The 16904-nt window shown below is 39.9% G+C and overlaps 1 protein-coding gene across 1 annotated transcript in view; it reads left to right on the top strand.

Moving 5' to 3' along the window:
- The first annotated feature begins 6158 nt into the window (after nt 1-6158).
- Nucleotides 6159-16904, top strand: part of kcnip4a (potassium voltage-gated channel interacting protein 4a) — a 99892-nt gene continuing 89146 nt past the window's right edge. The window contains exon 1 of the mRNA XM_026332003.1: nt 6159-6219. Coding sequence (XP_026187788.1) covers nt 6159-6219 — 61 coding nt within the window. The remainder of the gene's footprint in view (nt 6220-16904) is intronic.

Genomic DNA, 16904 nt, shown 5'->3' with positions numbered 1-16904 from the left:
CTGTCATTAGGAACCGTATGTAAACACTTGATGTGAAAGTAGGCATGTTTTAGGCTTTGATATTAGGCTTTAATAAGGCACATGAAAATGGCCTATCTAACTCTTGAAACTTTTATCAGTAAACAAAAATATTCCTGCATTTTTCTGCATTAAAGAAGTGATAAGTAATCGTCACCTACTGATCATCCCAGTCACAGAGGAAGTAGAGACAGCAGAGCTCCAGTAGCTCCAATTTTTCATTGATGGCATATTAATAAAACACATATTTCACTCAGCCAAAGATTTATTGCCAAGCCATCTTGGATGTGACAAATTGTAATAAGACCTGTGAATTATGTAGAGAGCAGTTACGCCCTGATTAGTGGCAGCCTCGCTGATTCCCTCCAGGCATGAAAGAGTGATCCTCAAATAATCGCCAAGGTTCTTTAGTGGTGCCATCTGTGATGAAGTTCTCCTAGGATTGTCAGTGGGCAGGAACGACAATGGGAGCATGTTTGTGCTGTGTGGGAAAAACTCATCAAGGCAAATAAGCTGCTGGTATCTGTGCTGTAAGATCACAGGGACACCCTTGAGAAGAAATCGGCAATACATGAAGATAAAACCAATTAAGTTATTTATCTTTCCATTAAGCAGTGTTGGGGTCAGAATCTAAATCTCAGAAATAATGAAAAAGCATCAGTTTCTGATAAACAGTCTGCTTTCAGTCAACGTGATGATCCCTCCATGAAGTTTCTTTTAATTTTCCAGTTTTCCACGTAGTGCAGTCTGCGGAGCATAATTCCTTACCAGGAGGCACAGAGACGACCAACATCAGACAAGTGACGTGTTTACATTTTCCATTCGCTGCTCACGGCGCCTGAAGGAAGCATCTGGCTCTGCAGTGGAAAACTGCCATTGGAATGAAGATTGATACTTTCCAGAAAGTGAAGCCATTTGACTGTGTTGATTCTAATTATGTGGCTCTGGCTGTCCAGGGGAAGCAAATATTTTTACCTGCAGTGTGCTAATCACCTAAAAACCTCCCAGGCCTGACGTATAGATTAAAGCATTAATTAGCATCCAGGGTCTCTGAAGATCACTGCGACTATCAAGCAGCTGGCTGCAAAGATAAATGATGAGTTTGTGTAGTTCGCTAAGTTTATGTGAACTTTACTCAAATACATTGAAATGAGGCAGTCGCATCAATATGTAAGTTGGTTTAAGCAAAGGTCAAGGCTTTGCAAACATTTGCATTAAGCTCGTAGATGTTGTGCACATCCACGTAGAGGTTTACTTTTGGGACAAATACATGATGGCAATTGTGTTTACAGCAGTATTGTTGCATATAAATATTAATTACTGTTTTTCATCAGAATTTCTTCATACTTTAATATGATATTTTCGATAGAATGGCTTACTCACTAAAGTAAAGGCAGGTAACTTTATGCAAATTTGCATTTTGCAGTGCCACTTGTTTTGTTTTGCTGATTTAGCTAAAGAGGCATTTTAGAGACTAAATAAAAAATAGAGAGCACTGCTGTCAACGCTATGTATCTTATTTAAATAAGTGCAAATGAAAGGCATGAAAATGACCAAGATTGATGGTAAATGCAGATTATTCTAATTAGAAGGTAGGACTTTGGTTGATGTTGACAGAAGAGAAACACTTGATAGATTGTGGTTAGAGGTGAACTTTGACCTTTGCTTTACAGTCTAATATCCAATTGATTAAATGGTGTCTTGGCTCAGCTGGTGGATCACTCAGCATATTTGCTTTGTGAAAAAGTCTTTGTTCTCTACTACACTTGGTCAAATATGCAGAAAGACACTGAGCCTGTGAAACTGCCATTAATAACAAACATCAGTGGTTTCTGAGATCGTCTCTGTGACATTCAGACCTGTGTCTGAACAAGATGAATGTTTTATCTTTGTGTCATATTTCACTCAAACTGAAGGTTTCCAAAAGAGGTCTTGGCAGAAGAGATGCCTGTAAATGTCATCTTAAATTATGGCATCACAAATCAAGAATCTGCCTGTCACTGGTTGGAGATCAAGTCACTCCAGACTCTTAAATCAGCTACAATTTCCATCTCATAACTGACTCTTTCCCTATAGTGTGGGTGCCAAAAATGTCAGCCTCACCTTAGTGTTAGGTTCATGCAGCTGGTATGTGTTTGATGAGGGTTTTAACTATATATGTACATGAATTAAATTGTGATTAATCTTTGAGCACCATCAGAGAGGAGGACAGGAATAGATGCTTAGAATAGCGCTCAGCTACTGGTTTGATATCATTAAATGAAAATCACACTTCAGTGTGTTTGTCGAGTAGTGACATTTGAAAAAAATGTCAAATGCTTTTTTTTTTTTTTTTTTTTTTTCATCAAAGAACCTGCTCTTCAATTACATGTTAAAATAATATTTTTATTGAGCACAACAGCAAAATCAATGTTCTCAGCTGGGCCCTGTTGATATGTTTTTGTTTTCAATTGTTTGCTTCTTAATTTTACTTCTCCAAAATCCTCCTATAATATTAGGAAAAATTAGGTTCAGTTACTCTCTGATACGCATTTTCATGTTTTTGTCACACACACACTTCTATATTGTCATATAATGATGACATCAAGCCATCTGCAGAGCTACCTTCCCCATGTGTTGGCAAACCTGTGCTCTCATTAATGCCCTCACATTGCTATCCATCTACCTGTGCCAGTCTGTCTGAGCAGATTTTGGCTTCATCTTTCTGTCCAGGTGTGCTGTTATTTATAGCTACCTAAAAAACAGTATCAGTCATTGTTCACAGTGACAGCTGCAGACTGTAGCCCTCACACACACACACACACACACACACACACACACATTTTGGAAAATGAAGGCTGCCTTTTGGAATGCATTTGTCTTGTCACGCTGCAGGGTGCAGAATGAGGCTTTAAGCACATGTGGATGGAGAATTCATGTCATTTTTAAGGGAGACTATGTAGCTGTTCTAAAAAGAAACCCAACAATCTTCCTCAAATGAAAAAGTGTAATAAAACATCCTTTGCTCAATGCAGTGCACTCATGGGTTTTGCTGCAGCTTAAAGGGGATCATGTCATTACTCTTCTCTGCCTTGGCTGTTGTTACATCATGCTGTAACTGTTGCTATGAACATTTCTGAACTCTTTAAGGCTGATTTTCTAAACCAGTTTCATTGCAGTGCCTGGTGATGATGTCACACTGGCTTGATTATTCAGGTGGTTTAGATTCCATTTTGAACCGAAAGATGATCACGTTGCATAATGACAGTCCATCGGGAAAACTGCAGTTTCTAAGCACTTTTCACTTTGATCAGTATATTTCTTTCTTTCTCTCTCAGAAATCTGCTGAAATCCTTGGCAGATATGTGGAACATGTAAACCCCAGGTGGAGATGTATATAAATCTTTACATTATGATTGTACGTAGCAGCTCGTTCTAACACGCTCATCAGTCATTTAAGGATGAAACTCCTGTTTTATAGAAATGTCAGCAACTTCCCACAATCCCAGCTGAGCAAATGGCCTCTTTTTTCAGGGTTTATCTCGAGCTGTCTATTGTGTTTAACTGAACTAAGTGTGTGTTTCATCACGACAGAAAACACGATGCTTTGAGATATTCTTGGGGGACTGTTAAAGAGACATTTGCAAACTCTGTTACAGATGTGCTCTGTTGTTAAAAATATTCTCAGAGTCAGAATAGCTGACAGTTGTCCTGACTTGCTTAAGAATCAGTATGGTTTATTCTAGGTTTATCTTTAGCTTCTATTTTTACTCTGGGCTTTGTTGTTGGCTTGTTTCATAGTGCAACTGCAACATATGTGGAAAATCTCCATTTGATTTCTCGCTGCTCTGTTTATAGACTTTCTCTGTACTGTCCAACGACTGCTGCACTGTTTATATTGCAGTACACACAGGGAGAGAAAATAATGCACTGAATGTGTGATCTGTGTGCTGCATGTGTGTGCCTTCAGACTCCCATTTTATCAGGCAGCATACCAGAGTGTTATGACTTGATGCAGAATTATGTAACTGTCTAAACGGATTGTGGCGAGTTGGGAAAGTGGAGAGATTCATGTTGAAAACACTATTTAAAAACCCTGGTGGTCCCTGAATCACACTTTCGGAACCACTATGTAAAAGCTTAATACAGCCAGTGGCATGCCAAGTAAACCACATACTAACATAGACACTGTAAATTCAGTTTATGCCAGTGGATGGAGAAGCAGCCCTGTGAGAATGGAATCGCCTTAGAGTGCAGTTCGAAGAGAGTGAGGGACAATGATTTGACCAGCATGTGGACGCCAGATCATTTTGCTATAGATTAATGTCTCCCACACTCTTCTTGGAAAGGTTGTCACAGGTTTGTGGAACTGGCTGCAGGGATTTGCCTCCCATTGAGTCAGTAAAGGCCGTAAACTGAGGAAGTCCAAGATCTGTCCAAATGTCCAAAACCACAGGACCTAAACTCTGCAATCTTGGGCCAAGGCATCTGTGTGGACTGACTGTTAACATTTCTTGTCAGAAAGAAATTCAAACGACTACAAAGAGAGAAGTTATAGAAGATGCAAAATAGCCACACAGAATGAAAAGGCTATGGCAGGACCACAGAGATGACAAGTGGGTAAAACTATATAAAAGACCCAAACCACACATCCATCTGTGTGTGTGTGCGTGCGTACGTGTGCTCTTGTTTTTCTATTTCAGTGGGGACCACCACCTAACATATTACTCACACTGTGGGTGTTGGTCCCCACGGGCAGAAGCATTGCAATCAATGGAAAACAGCCTCCTGCTATGCCTAGTGCAGTTTTAAAAAAAAAAAAAAAAAGATTGGACCCCAGAGGGTAGATTTTCCAGACATTTGTGTATCGCACAGTGGCCTTAGTGGTTGTGGATGGTATTGCAAGTGTTTGAATTTACACTGGTGGGGTGCATTCTCCTGACAAAGTGTGAAAGTGTGCATAGGAGAAAACTTTAGATTTAATGAAAATCCAGAACCATCCAAAATGCATCTTCACCTGCGTAGTGTACCATCATTCAAACATGCACAAAAAGTAAGTCAATTTTATGATGAAGCTTGACATTTTATGCCATTTCTCAGGGGTGTGCACCTAATGATCTGGCTCACCTCAGATTATTTTCACATGAACTGTGCACTCAGGGAGTGGCAGGACCACATTAGCTATAATGAGGTGAGACAGGAGAAACTGTTGCTGCTCCTTACTTTCATATGGATTACATAAAAAAGAGGTTATTTGTTTTCAATTTGAATTGTTTCATTTAAAACAAGACATTTCAAGCTTCCTTTGCATATGTTTCTCATGTGTTTTATGCAAGTATTTGCTGAGATTCAGGTTGTTTTATTTATGTGTCTGTGAAGAGAGGTGACAGAGACAGAGACGACAAAGAGCACATCCTGTCAGTTTTTTTTAAATACAGAAAAACTTCCTATAACGTCTCATATTTTTGTAAATCTGTTTTTAAATAGATGAGTATTCCAGCTATGGATTGCATTTTTGAAATACACATTGCATTTGATCATATCTTCACCGATACAGACAGAGGCCAGAGAAGTCAACCATTATTTTTATTACCTTTTTAATTTTGTTTGCCCAACACTACTGTAATACTATATAGAACCAATCGTATTTTGGACAAAATATTAACGCTGGCAGTTTGGATCATGTGATTCAGTGCTAATACAATGCATTATTAACCTTTTAATCCAACATAGGTTATGTAGATGCTTGAGAAAATGTGGTCCAAAATACACATGTATAATGCATAATTCTGGTATGGTAGTCCTGGGGCAGCAGAAGTCAGGTCAAAAATTTATGTCATTTTCATCATGGAAAATATTAAACATGAATTTAGCAATTAAAATCACATCTCTAAACTATTTAGAAAGGGTGGAGCCTACGAGGACTGTCCCATTCCTTGGGCCCCACCATGTATTAAAAACGGGTACTTGTGTGTGCGTGTTGACCCACTTATGCTCGCTCCCGCCGAGAAGCGAGTGCACGAGCTGCGTTCCAGCGCCGTCTGTCGCTGCCAAACTTGGGAGTTGAATTAGCAGCAACTAGTTCCAGCCGTGTCCAAGTCGCCGCCGCTGTGCTGGAAACGAATCCGTGTGCTGAGAAAAGTCCATTTTCTGAAGCAACAATGGATTCAAAGAGGGTGGAGACGGTGTCTGCCCGGGTGGATGCTGCCGTTTCTTCACCTGGTAGGAAAGTGGTCGCATGTTTTCGGGCCAGTTCATTAGGTGCTTTAGGTCCTGCATGGAGAAAGCGTCAAACAAAAGTCCTTGCAGAAGAACTGCAATTTAATGTTGCCTTGTTTAAAAAGCAATGCCTGGTAAAGTAGAAATAATGTTTTGTGTGTTTAATAACACGATCTTTAATTCGGCCAGTTATTGAAACAAGAACAAGCAGGTTATTTTGAAGTATGATCTTATCACCAGACAGGCGATGATTGGCCTGCATTTTAATTCACCTGAGAAAGTTGAAATTGTATGTGACTCGTGCAGCCTCTTTATAGTGAGTATCTGTTGAAAGGCAACATTAAATTGGTAAGTTTTGAATGGAGTTTGTCGTAGTTGTTGTCGTGCATGCATGCGAGGATTTCTGATGGTTTTTGTCACTGCAGTTCGAGGCAGCTGTAGAGCCATGTCTGGACTTTTGCCTTCTCTTGAAAGGAAAATATGTTTGGTTAATGTGTTTTGGTCAGTGAGCAGCTGCTTTCCTGCTCAGTAGACTAATACCTGCTTTAAATAGAGAAAGATGTTTCCCTGTTTATCTCCAACCGGATTTACACAAAACCTTTAATCCTCTAAAAGGGTTCAAATATATGGGCAGGGGAATTATAAAAAAATACCATAAAGTATTGAGTAGCACAAATGCCCATTTGGGTTTTCCCCTGCACGGTCTTTGGCCAGCCTCCAGAGTAATGATCACCCAGTTATAGTCCATGAATTTCCCCTCAGGCACCTCGGTGTTTCTCCTGGAGCCAGAGCAGTGCATCACTCCTGGCTCAGGCTAAAGTTTGTTTCCACAACATTTTAACTCCTAACTATCTTCTGTTAAAGCTATCATTCAATACTTGAAACACATCTGAGCTGAGCTGAATGACACTAAATACCAAATGTTCTGTTTAGTTGTGACAGAGGGCTTTTGATTTGCCATTGATTACCCTAACCCACAGAGACAGAGTGTGGGAGAACAATGATGTAATCAGCTGCTGAAATGACTATTGAATGGTAAAACTCTGTTGATGCAGACTGTGACAAGGCTGAAAAATCCACGAGGACAAAATGTTCAGTTGTTGACCAGAGCAAGTTATTAGCCATCTGACTGTTAGTCTCATTTATTAAACTCTGTCATAGGGTGCTGCGGTAGTACGGTGTACTGAAGGTTACTGATTGTTGTTCTCTTCCAAAAAGTAGGTTATTTGAAAACATAGACGCCTGTTAACTTTAATTGGGATTTCACTCGTTCCCTCCGGCAGTGTTTTACTCACTGTCTCCCTTATTTGCTGTAATTGACGCTCCTGAATAAGTATCTCATTATTCAGCTGCTTTAAATTTCAGTTGGTCCATAGTATCAGCCTAAGGCAGTAAACGCACAAACAGCTTTTCCCCCTTGTGTGTTCTGCTCAGTAATCACTGGTTCTTGTAGAGAGAAATAAATGCTGTAACTTTTTTTTTTTTTTTTTTCTATTTTATGCTTATTTTTCTCAACTCATTATTTTCTCTGTTCCCCTTCTTTAAAAGCGCTCACCACTTTGCCCCAGTGGGCTGTCACATCATGGTCCCTCCCCAGGGAAATCGTAAAACGTAATGATCGCCCACAAAAATGCTACAGCCGCTGAGCCATGAGTTGATCCTCCCAAGAGCTGCCTCCTTGCTGTAGTGATTCTTTGCATCAGCGGCTTGGAGTTCTCTCAGATCACCACTGCAACTTCTGTCAGTGCCTGCCAACAGCTCCCCCAGACACTTCTCTCCTTTAGTAACATATCCCTGAGCTTCAGAAAGACAATATATAAAACACAGCCCCGTAAGGTCTGTTGTTCCGACTGAGCAGCTTTCAGCACCACGGCTAGCTCCATCTTTTGCGCTTCAAAAGTTGAGAACCAACTTTATCCGTTGTGGGCTTTTTCTCTTCTTTGGTTTCATAACCTATTAGAACTAATTTTGTTTTGTAATGTGTAACTTCATCATTTATATAAATAATGTATTCAAACACTGATACAACAACATTAAGTAATAAAACATAAACAATAAAAATGTCATGAGGCTTTACCACATATCATTTGAATCAGTGCTTCATTTACTCTGATGTGCATTTAATTACTTCGGCTCATGTCTCTTCTTCGACATGCATATAATTTCCAAACAGAACTTGTTCATCAACTAAAAGCTCTGCACTTTACTTTCAGCAGGGAGATAAACTAAGGTGTATTCAATTTTAGTCCAATAATGCCAACACAAAATGGAGACATCAATGTGGAGAAATCAGCTGTAATTCAAGTCTGCACACCCACGATTTAAATTCCACTGAGAATAAACTCTCAAAGAGTCAATACTGAGGACAGATTTGACTGATTTCAAATATCTGAATCATCAGGTCGTGCACTTTGGCTTTGATGCAACCCAGCGAAACAACAATTAATTGGCGTTATTTATGAATGCTACCACTGACTCAGTAGGAGGTCAACGTGGGGTATTCACACTTTGATGGTGACTTCAAGGAACTGAAATATTGATGTTGTAACAAATAGTCAAGTTTCTTGATCCTTTAAGGTTCACAGGTGGAAATGAAGCCCAAACTATAGTTGATCTTGTAGACTGTGCACGTTTTCTGGTTTAAATATTTGTCTGTTTGTAGATATTAGCTTTAAGCATCAAGAGCTGACCACATGGGGTGTGTGTGCGTTTGTGTGTTTTCTCAGCATCTGTCAGACGGGGGTCCTGAGAGCAAAGTGAAGCAAAGGTAGAGAGTGGAAAAAAAAAAAAAAAAACCTGCTCCAAATCTGTCAGACAGCAGAGGCATGTGTTTTAGCTTTCAGAGGAAGGTTTTGACAGTATGCGGCACATGATCACCACCTTTGTTCCTACAAAAGGTGTGGGTTTTTTTTTTATGGTTTGTTATTACTGCATATTACAGTGTGCCTGGTGATTTCAAAGTATGATTGTTATGCAAATACACTTCTTTAAAGGTAACTTAAGAAGGCTCATGTACTGTTTTAAAGCACTGACAGTTATAGCGGTTCCTGAAGCTTGTTGTTTCATATGTATGAATATTACATGAACGATTGACTCAGCTTTTCCCTGGATCAAGACGAATCTTTCGTTAAGGGTTTGCATTTAAGAAACCAGCAAGGATATTTGGGATCTGTTTACTCGTTTATGTTCTTTCTATAAATGGACAGTTTGACTTATTAAGTCATCAGATGGTCTTAATGGCATACCAACTGCTGCAAAGCTTAAATTAACTTCGTAGCATCACGTTGGGTCCCAGACAGAAGACTTTGTTATGCTTAGCTTGTTTTGTTTTTTGTTTTTTTTTAAACCACCTGTGTGCTTCCTCTCTACCTGTCGATAAAAAGATGGTCCCTGGTCAAACCAGAATTAATTGCAGCATGACGTCCCTGCTCATCTCCAGCAGCTTTTGTTTGCTTTGGACCCAGCTTTTGTTTTTCCTCCGAGGGACTGGGTGGGGAGCATCTGCTTGTGTGAACCATCTGCCTTGGGACTCTGGCCAGAGAAGAATGAGGGAATGAGATATGGAAAGGAAAGAGGGTGAGATGAGGATACAGGGGACAGGGAGGGAGCGGTGGAGTACAACAGTGATGGATAAACACAGAGTGACTGATTGAGACGTAGAAAGGCAGCCTGTGGAAAGAGGGTCACAGCCCCGGGGCTCTGGCTGAAAGTTTAGAGAGTGCAGAACATAAGGTGCTTGGTTATGATTTCTAAAGGCTGGAATAAGTGAACTGTCTTTCATGTTTATACACCAACGCCGCAGGCTTGTTTGTGCCACACATTCACGTCATTTGACTTCCTTGGGTAGTGTGCCAAACAGTCCATGCCAAAATGGGTGGCAGCGCTTGGCTTCAGCTTGCAATCATGTCTTCCTTAATGTGTACAAATGTCACATTAAAGATAAATTGCATTTCCTAAAAATTCAAGAAATTAATTTTATCTTTCTTACCTCTGTCCAGAACATAAAGTTCTTGATTTTAAAGAGAAGCAGAGTACTCTATGGTAGACAGAGCACCTCTGAGGAACAGATTTGTGTTTGTGTAATGACTTTTCTGTTCACAAATTGTCGCACTGTAAAGGAATTACATACTTCAAGGCTGAAGTTCCTCATAACTTTATAATATTACTTCTCAACGTTTCATTAGTTTTATCATAACCTCTTTATAGATATTTAATGATGTTCTTTGTCGTCATTCTGACAAAAAGCGTTTCAGTCAATTAAAGGCACTGGAAGGCACCATTTAATATTTATATATATTTTTTAAGTATAATGTGTCTGTAGCTCTTCAAAAAAAGCTCGTAGAGTGACTAAAACTATATTTTACGACTGAATAGAATAAAAGTTTTGCCTTCACTGAACTAATTGTTTAACATCAAGAAAATTTAATTGGTTTTATTCCCTTCTCATTAATTTTTCCGTGATTTTGTGTTTGTGCGGCAATTTGGCACTTGATCATTTTAGCTCTTTATTTGCTTGTTATCTTTTCCTCATTTGGTATTTTTCGCTGGACTTGTGAATTTGTATCGTTCTACAAATTAGCACAAACATTACTTGTCTATGTGCTTTTGATTTCAGTTCTAGCCTGTGAACCCCGGCACACCCCCAACATTACTCTGCACCGTGAGGTGCTTTATAAAACCTATACAACAACAAATTCTAAAACATTAAAGAAATCAGCCACATGTCTAGTAGGATGAGTCTTTTCAAGGACTTCAGGATGAAATGGTGTCAGAGCCGAACATCATAGCGACCATATGTGGAGGCAGGCCTGGCATGAGTGGCCAACTGGAGGGTCCGTCTGTCTTTCTTCCTTTCCCAAAAGCCTGTCCTGGGCTTTAGTCACTCCAAAAGTCCATGTCCTACAGGGTACTGCCAACCCTTAATATAGGCTCCACAACAACACAATACTAAACATAGCCTGCTATTCTGACAGGAGATTATGACATGCAAAGCATACAGACATGAGCCATATGCCAGTCCATCTTGTTAATTGGGGTGCCCTGAAAATAGAATAGAATAGTACATAGATTACATATAATAACATCGACTGTTACTGATCTTATTTACAGTGGCTTAAGTAATTATTTTAGATTATTTTCAATGTCATGTCAACTAACACTTGAAAATCATGGAAAGAATGTGCTTGTATAGTAGTTGGGGCATGAATGCATCATGCAAGGCTGACACCAAGTGGTGGTACAGCAAAGTGGTTTCTCAGTGGTAAAGGATTTTCACGTTTTTCATCCAGTGGTTAAACTATAGGTCTCATTGCAGTGGACACGTGGACTGTGTTTTACTGCCTTGATGTGCTCGTCTGCCAGTATATCACATGTCCAGATCAAATTAGATATCGGTGCGTTTGTCTTAGTGCAGTGTGCTCAGACATGCAAGATATTGACTTGGATAATGAAAATGGAAAAGCACAGATCAGGCAGGGCTGATATAATTGGTGTCAAGCTGCTTTTAAGACTGCAACTAACAAGTCATTTAATTACTGATGATGAATCTGCTACTTAATCTTGTTTTTTAAAGAAAGATATTTTCACAGTGTGGAAACTGAAAACTGAAAGTTTAGCATGTGTGCTAATTAGGCCTCTGAATTGGTGTCCATGCTTTCAACTGTCTGCTTTGTCTCATGAGTGTGATGCATCTCCTAAAAGATATCTATACATAGTACAGATAACGTAATGGCAATGGATTAAAAATAAAAAACAATCTGAGGCACTGAGGAGAACAAGAGACAAGCAATTTGATTGCTGGAAGTGATATCAATATATTATTAGATAAAACACCACAGCACATGGCTAAATTGTATAATTCCTGTTATGTAGTTAAATGTGTATTTGGGATATCTTGTCAGTAATACTGATATTTTTTTTTGTTGTTGTCCGTAATGCTTAGAACAAGTATAGATGGAAGTGTTGGTGGAGCGGTGAGGAAAGCGTGCCCTTTGTTTGATGAGCTGAAAATAAGAGTATATCCCCAGAGAAAATGAAAGTGACCTTACAATATAAACCTGCAGATAGGCTATATTCCTTTGTATGCTTCAGTGCCACCATGACACGCATCCTTACACACAAGGTGCCCCAAATCCCTCTAGGTGCTTGTATAGTCACCAGCGCAGTGTCTCTGTACACGCTGACCGATAAAGAGCCGCTGTTATCTTCAGATAGCAGGCTCTGCGGCTAAATAATTTATGGAGGCATTCCAACACATTGACTCAGAAAACGACACACACACGCACACACACACACACACACACAGAGGGCAGGGAAGTGGTAAAAGGTTTGACACGTGTCTCTGAAGGTGTGTGTTTGTGTGGGAAGGTCTGTGTCAGGTCCTAGTTGTTTCAAACTGTGCATTTTCAAAGACGTGTGTGCACATGCGGCTCTCTCTTAGCAGGTGTGCTGTATGTTGTGAATTTCTCATGCCCCGCTCATGTCTTTTTTTTTTTCTTTTTTTTTCCTCTAAAACTGGCTGCTACATTGGCCATAATGCCACAGTCCATTTAACAAGTGGAAGAGGGAGTGAGTGTAGAGAAGCTCAGGCAAATGTGAACTGATGGACTGTCCGCACTGTTCGTTATGCTGAGTCGCCTTCTCCCAAGAGCTTCGTCAGTAACCCATTTAAAAAGTGCTGAACCCTCATTCATGCAATAATTAATACTAGTACATATAATGTGCATGATAATGAGCAAGTGCTGTGATTGACACTTCATTGTGTCAGCAGGATTGTTCGGTGGGTATCGTAGTTCTTTTCTCATTACCTTGATTGTGACCCTTTGAGTCTTTGTAACTGAATCTGTCCAATTTGAATAAACCAGCCGTTCTCTGAGGCTGCAGGCCTGCGTGAGGTTATGTACAGACAGTACAGACCCCTTCTTTTCTGTAAGTCTGAAACTGATCGGAGCTTTCTCATGGCCGGCTTGTTCTCCCTCCTCTCAGATTTCCTAACCATGGTTCAAGAGGTGATTGCATTGATTTCAGGTCAGCTTTAGTAAGTGAACAACTACTGTTTCCGCCAAGGGTGCCATTATGGTGCTCTCTGGTTTCTAATTGAGAGAGGAAATAGATTCAGGAAACACTGGTATTAGCTTGTTCTGCCTACAGCACATTTTCCATAGTTAAATACTGCACTGCAGTTTATTTAACCCACAGGGCTGTTTCCCCTTTTGCATTCTGCTAATTTTAGCCACCACTTTCGGAGGACAAGGTCATGTTGGGTGTGTGTTGGAAGGAGGCACAGTGACAGCCTAGATGCACACAGTTCAGTGCATTTTCTGTCTGGCCCTGCTGTGAAAACCAACTGCCCCGCTAACACTGAACCATGGGGTTTCTGACCACCATGACATTGGAGCTGGGAAGGAAAGATGGCGTCGAAAGCAGCAGCACATTTCAGCCTATTGCAGCAGAGAATGATGAGCTCTCTGCTTCATGGCTTCAACCTGCGACTGTGTGTTACAGGGCTCTGCAGCGGCTGTAGTAATTGCATCTATGTGTGTATTTAGAGTTTCACAGTGGACAGCCTAGGATGAGGTAATAGTTTGAAAAAGGTTAGCAATCCTAAAATGCAATGTTTCCCATCTTTATTTTGGAACACATTATTTATACATGAATACATTTTGACAAGGCAGCGTGAGCAAAACAAAACAGACAGAAAGGACAAGCTGACTGTGTTTCATGTGGACAAGTAAAAAATCCTAAAATATATTAATCCTAAGCCTTGGAGTGTGATTGTAGCTCGTAGCCTGTCAGAGTCCAAGATTGTTACTTCCTAAATCTCAGAAGAAAATGTAAGATTGCTTTTTCCCACTTCCCTCTTCGTGTCATACACACAGGAATTAAAATGGGCAGGTTGCCATTTACAGGAGAATTCATTAACGACCTGTAACAATAATTTAATGTGGACCAAAATTAATATTTTTCCATCTAAAACACTTAACACATAGGAAGCTCCACTCAGCTGCTACATCCCTGCACATTAACATTACATTTGAGTAGTAAAGGCCATTAATGAGCTCTACTTAATCATTTGGTGAAGAACATTGCAGAAATAAAAGAGCTGATCTTCTGTTATGTTGCTGATGCTGCTGGGCAGCAGCCTCCTTTGCTATGGGTAATGTCCTCCGTAATGGGCTATTGCATTATCTTTGCAAGGTTTTATGGAAATGCAGAGCTTAGTGTAAATGAGCCTGTTGTCTCAAATGTGTGTCTTCTATCATTTTATACTGAGACAGCAGGCTTGTTATTATTCATTTAACTTTTTCAAAATCACCTACAACACTGAGACACAAAAGGCTAGAGTCACATTTGGCTTTAAAGGGACAGCGACATAAAGATGTGGGAAGTTATTTTGTGTGTCGTAGTTTTGATTTGGTGCATTTAAACTTCTGTAAGATTGGTCCTTGGAACATTGGTTGAAGTGCACAGGCAGAAATAAAATCATGGCATCATGCTGGATTTTTTTTTACAGCGGTAGACCTATTGTTGAGGTCAGCTGACACTGAGTCTGAGGGGGGAACTTGATTGTTTGAACCAACAGACTCCTTGTAAACAAGCCATTAAGTTAAACCAGCTGCTTTTGGAAAAGTATTTTGGGATGTCAGTTATTTACTGTGTTTCCTGCTTTGAAAAGCCAGTTCATTTAATGTTAAAGTGCAGTCTGAGCATGAAAATCCAAGTGAGTTTTTATAATAGACAGAAACTGAAATGCCATCCAGAGATGACCTGTGTATGTGTACTTATTATTTAGTAATGAGGTGAAAACATTGTGACTTGGGCTTCGGGGTGCAGCAGTGTCTTTGTATCCAATGAAAAATGCATGATGTGAAGTTGCTTTGTGCAGCATTTAATCCGCACAGGAAAAATTAGGAATATGGTGTGCAAGAGATCCACATGCACACTAACATCACAACACCTAGAGGTCCTCAATGACGTTCTTGCTCTTTTTGTGTATTGACTCAGGATGACTCCAGGATGGATCTGTAAGTGAATATCATGGTGTTTGTGCATGCTCTTGCTGCTGATGCCTTTAAGTGAGCTTCCTTGTCTCTGCTGGCAGCAGGGGACCACAACAACTCTGCCAAAGATCTGCAAAGTATCGTCAAATGCTGTGGGATCACTTCTTTGCCTTGCCAAGATGTATGGCTCTTCAGCTGATGAATGAATGCCTGGAGCTATACCTTCAAGGCTACTTGTCTGCATGCTGGCTAATAATTTAGTTTGAATAGGGAGCTCCTGTTTCACTCTTTACATTCAGCTGAACGGCCTGTATCTGGTGTGCTTTTTGCAGAGGAAACGTAATATGGCCATATGACCTATACTGGCTGATACTTGGTGTTTGTTTTCAGGGAGTTACAACTTCTGAGCTTAGGTACCTGCTATGTCTGTATATGATTATTACATAACTGAATCCATTCCACACAGGCTGGATGGCTGTATTGATTTCAGAATACATTACAGCAAATAGCTTCTGACATAATCGATAGGTGTCAGTGTTAGAGGAACAGTGAAGGTTTAAGTGTGTAAGGGATCCACAGGCTCAATAGTATGTCTCATACAAAAACCACATAGCACCTGAAAGTCTACATTCATCAGCTAATGGATCAGCAGCTGTGGATTGTATTTCAGTAATTTTTCAGGAATTGACGTAAACAGGACAGGTCGTTGTAACTAAGAATGATTAGATGGTAAGTGTAATCCACCCGCCAGCAGATTCCGGCTTCACTGTTGACTCTGTATGAGCTGTGTGTGGTTTGATTGGATTTGATCAAATCGGATTCCAGTCGTAAATCACCCTTAAAATCGATTTTTGTAGTTCGTTTGGTGGGAAATAAACATTCCTGGTCATGGAGTTGACCAGGACTTGACAAAAGTTGTCTTGAATATCAATGAGCACCAAACATAAATTATTCAAAATGATGGGGACATAGGTTTTTTTTTTTTTTTTCTTTTTTTCAAGCCGTCTCCCTCAGGATGTGCTCATGTATCCAGTGTTAACACAGACTGCATATCATACCTTAACACTGTGACCAAGTTGTTCACTCATTTGAGTAGGCATGTGCCTCGGCCTAATGGGGACAGGAAGGCTTTATTCCCAGCTATCAGTTCACAGCCCCCCCTTCTCTTTGCAGGTACAAAATATGCCTTACTCATCTCAGAGCAAGCAATTAAATTTCACATTAACGTCTCTCCTTAAGCATAACCATCTATCACCGCTCAATAATTAATTTTATGTGCATTTAAATGTATGCTTAAGCCCATTTGGCCGATGACCAGGGACAAATCATTTGCATATGATGTACTGTGTGTAAATTTACAACATTTTCCTGTATGCCGTAAAATAAATAGCATGATAGCTGAGAGCAGTGCTGACAAGAATTCCACAGCCAACATATTCTCAAAGACATAAACAGTGTAGTAATAAATTGTAAGCAATAAATGCTGCTGTATGGATCATCTTCAACTAGACACCTAAGCGGAGCGTCATTAAACGGCTGTGCCTCTACCCTTTTGACTGATCTTGCCACATAAATTTTATCTGTAATAACTCTGACATTGTAGTATACCATTTAGCAAAGAACGAGGAGTACAATGAAATGAATATCTTAAAAACCTGCATAGAAAAAAAAAAAAACACCAAAGACAGT

The sequence above is a fragment of the Mastacembelus armatus genome, chromosome 18, assembly GCF_900324485.2.
Source record: "Mastacembelus armatus chromosome 18, fMasArm1.2, whole genome shotgun sequence".
In the NCBI taxonomy this organism is placed as follows: domain Eukaryota; kingdom Metazoa; phylum Chordata; class Actinopteri; order Synbranchiformes; family Mastacembelidae; genus Mastacembelus; species Mastacembelus armatus.
This window is presented reverse-complemented; position numbering and strand designations above follow the sequence as displayed.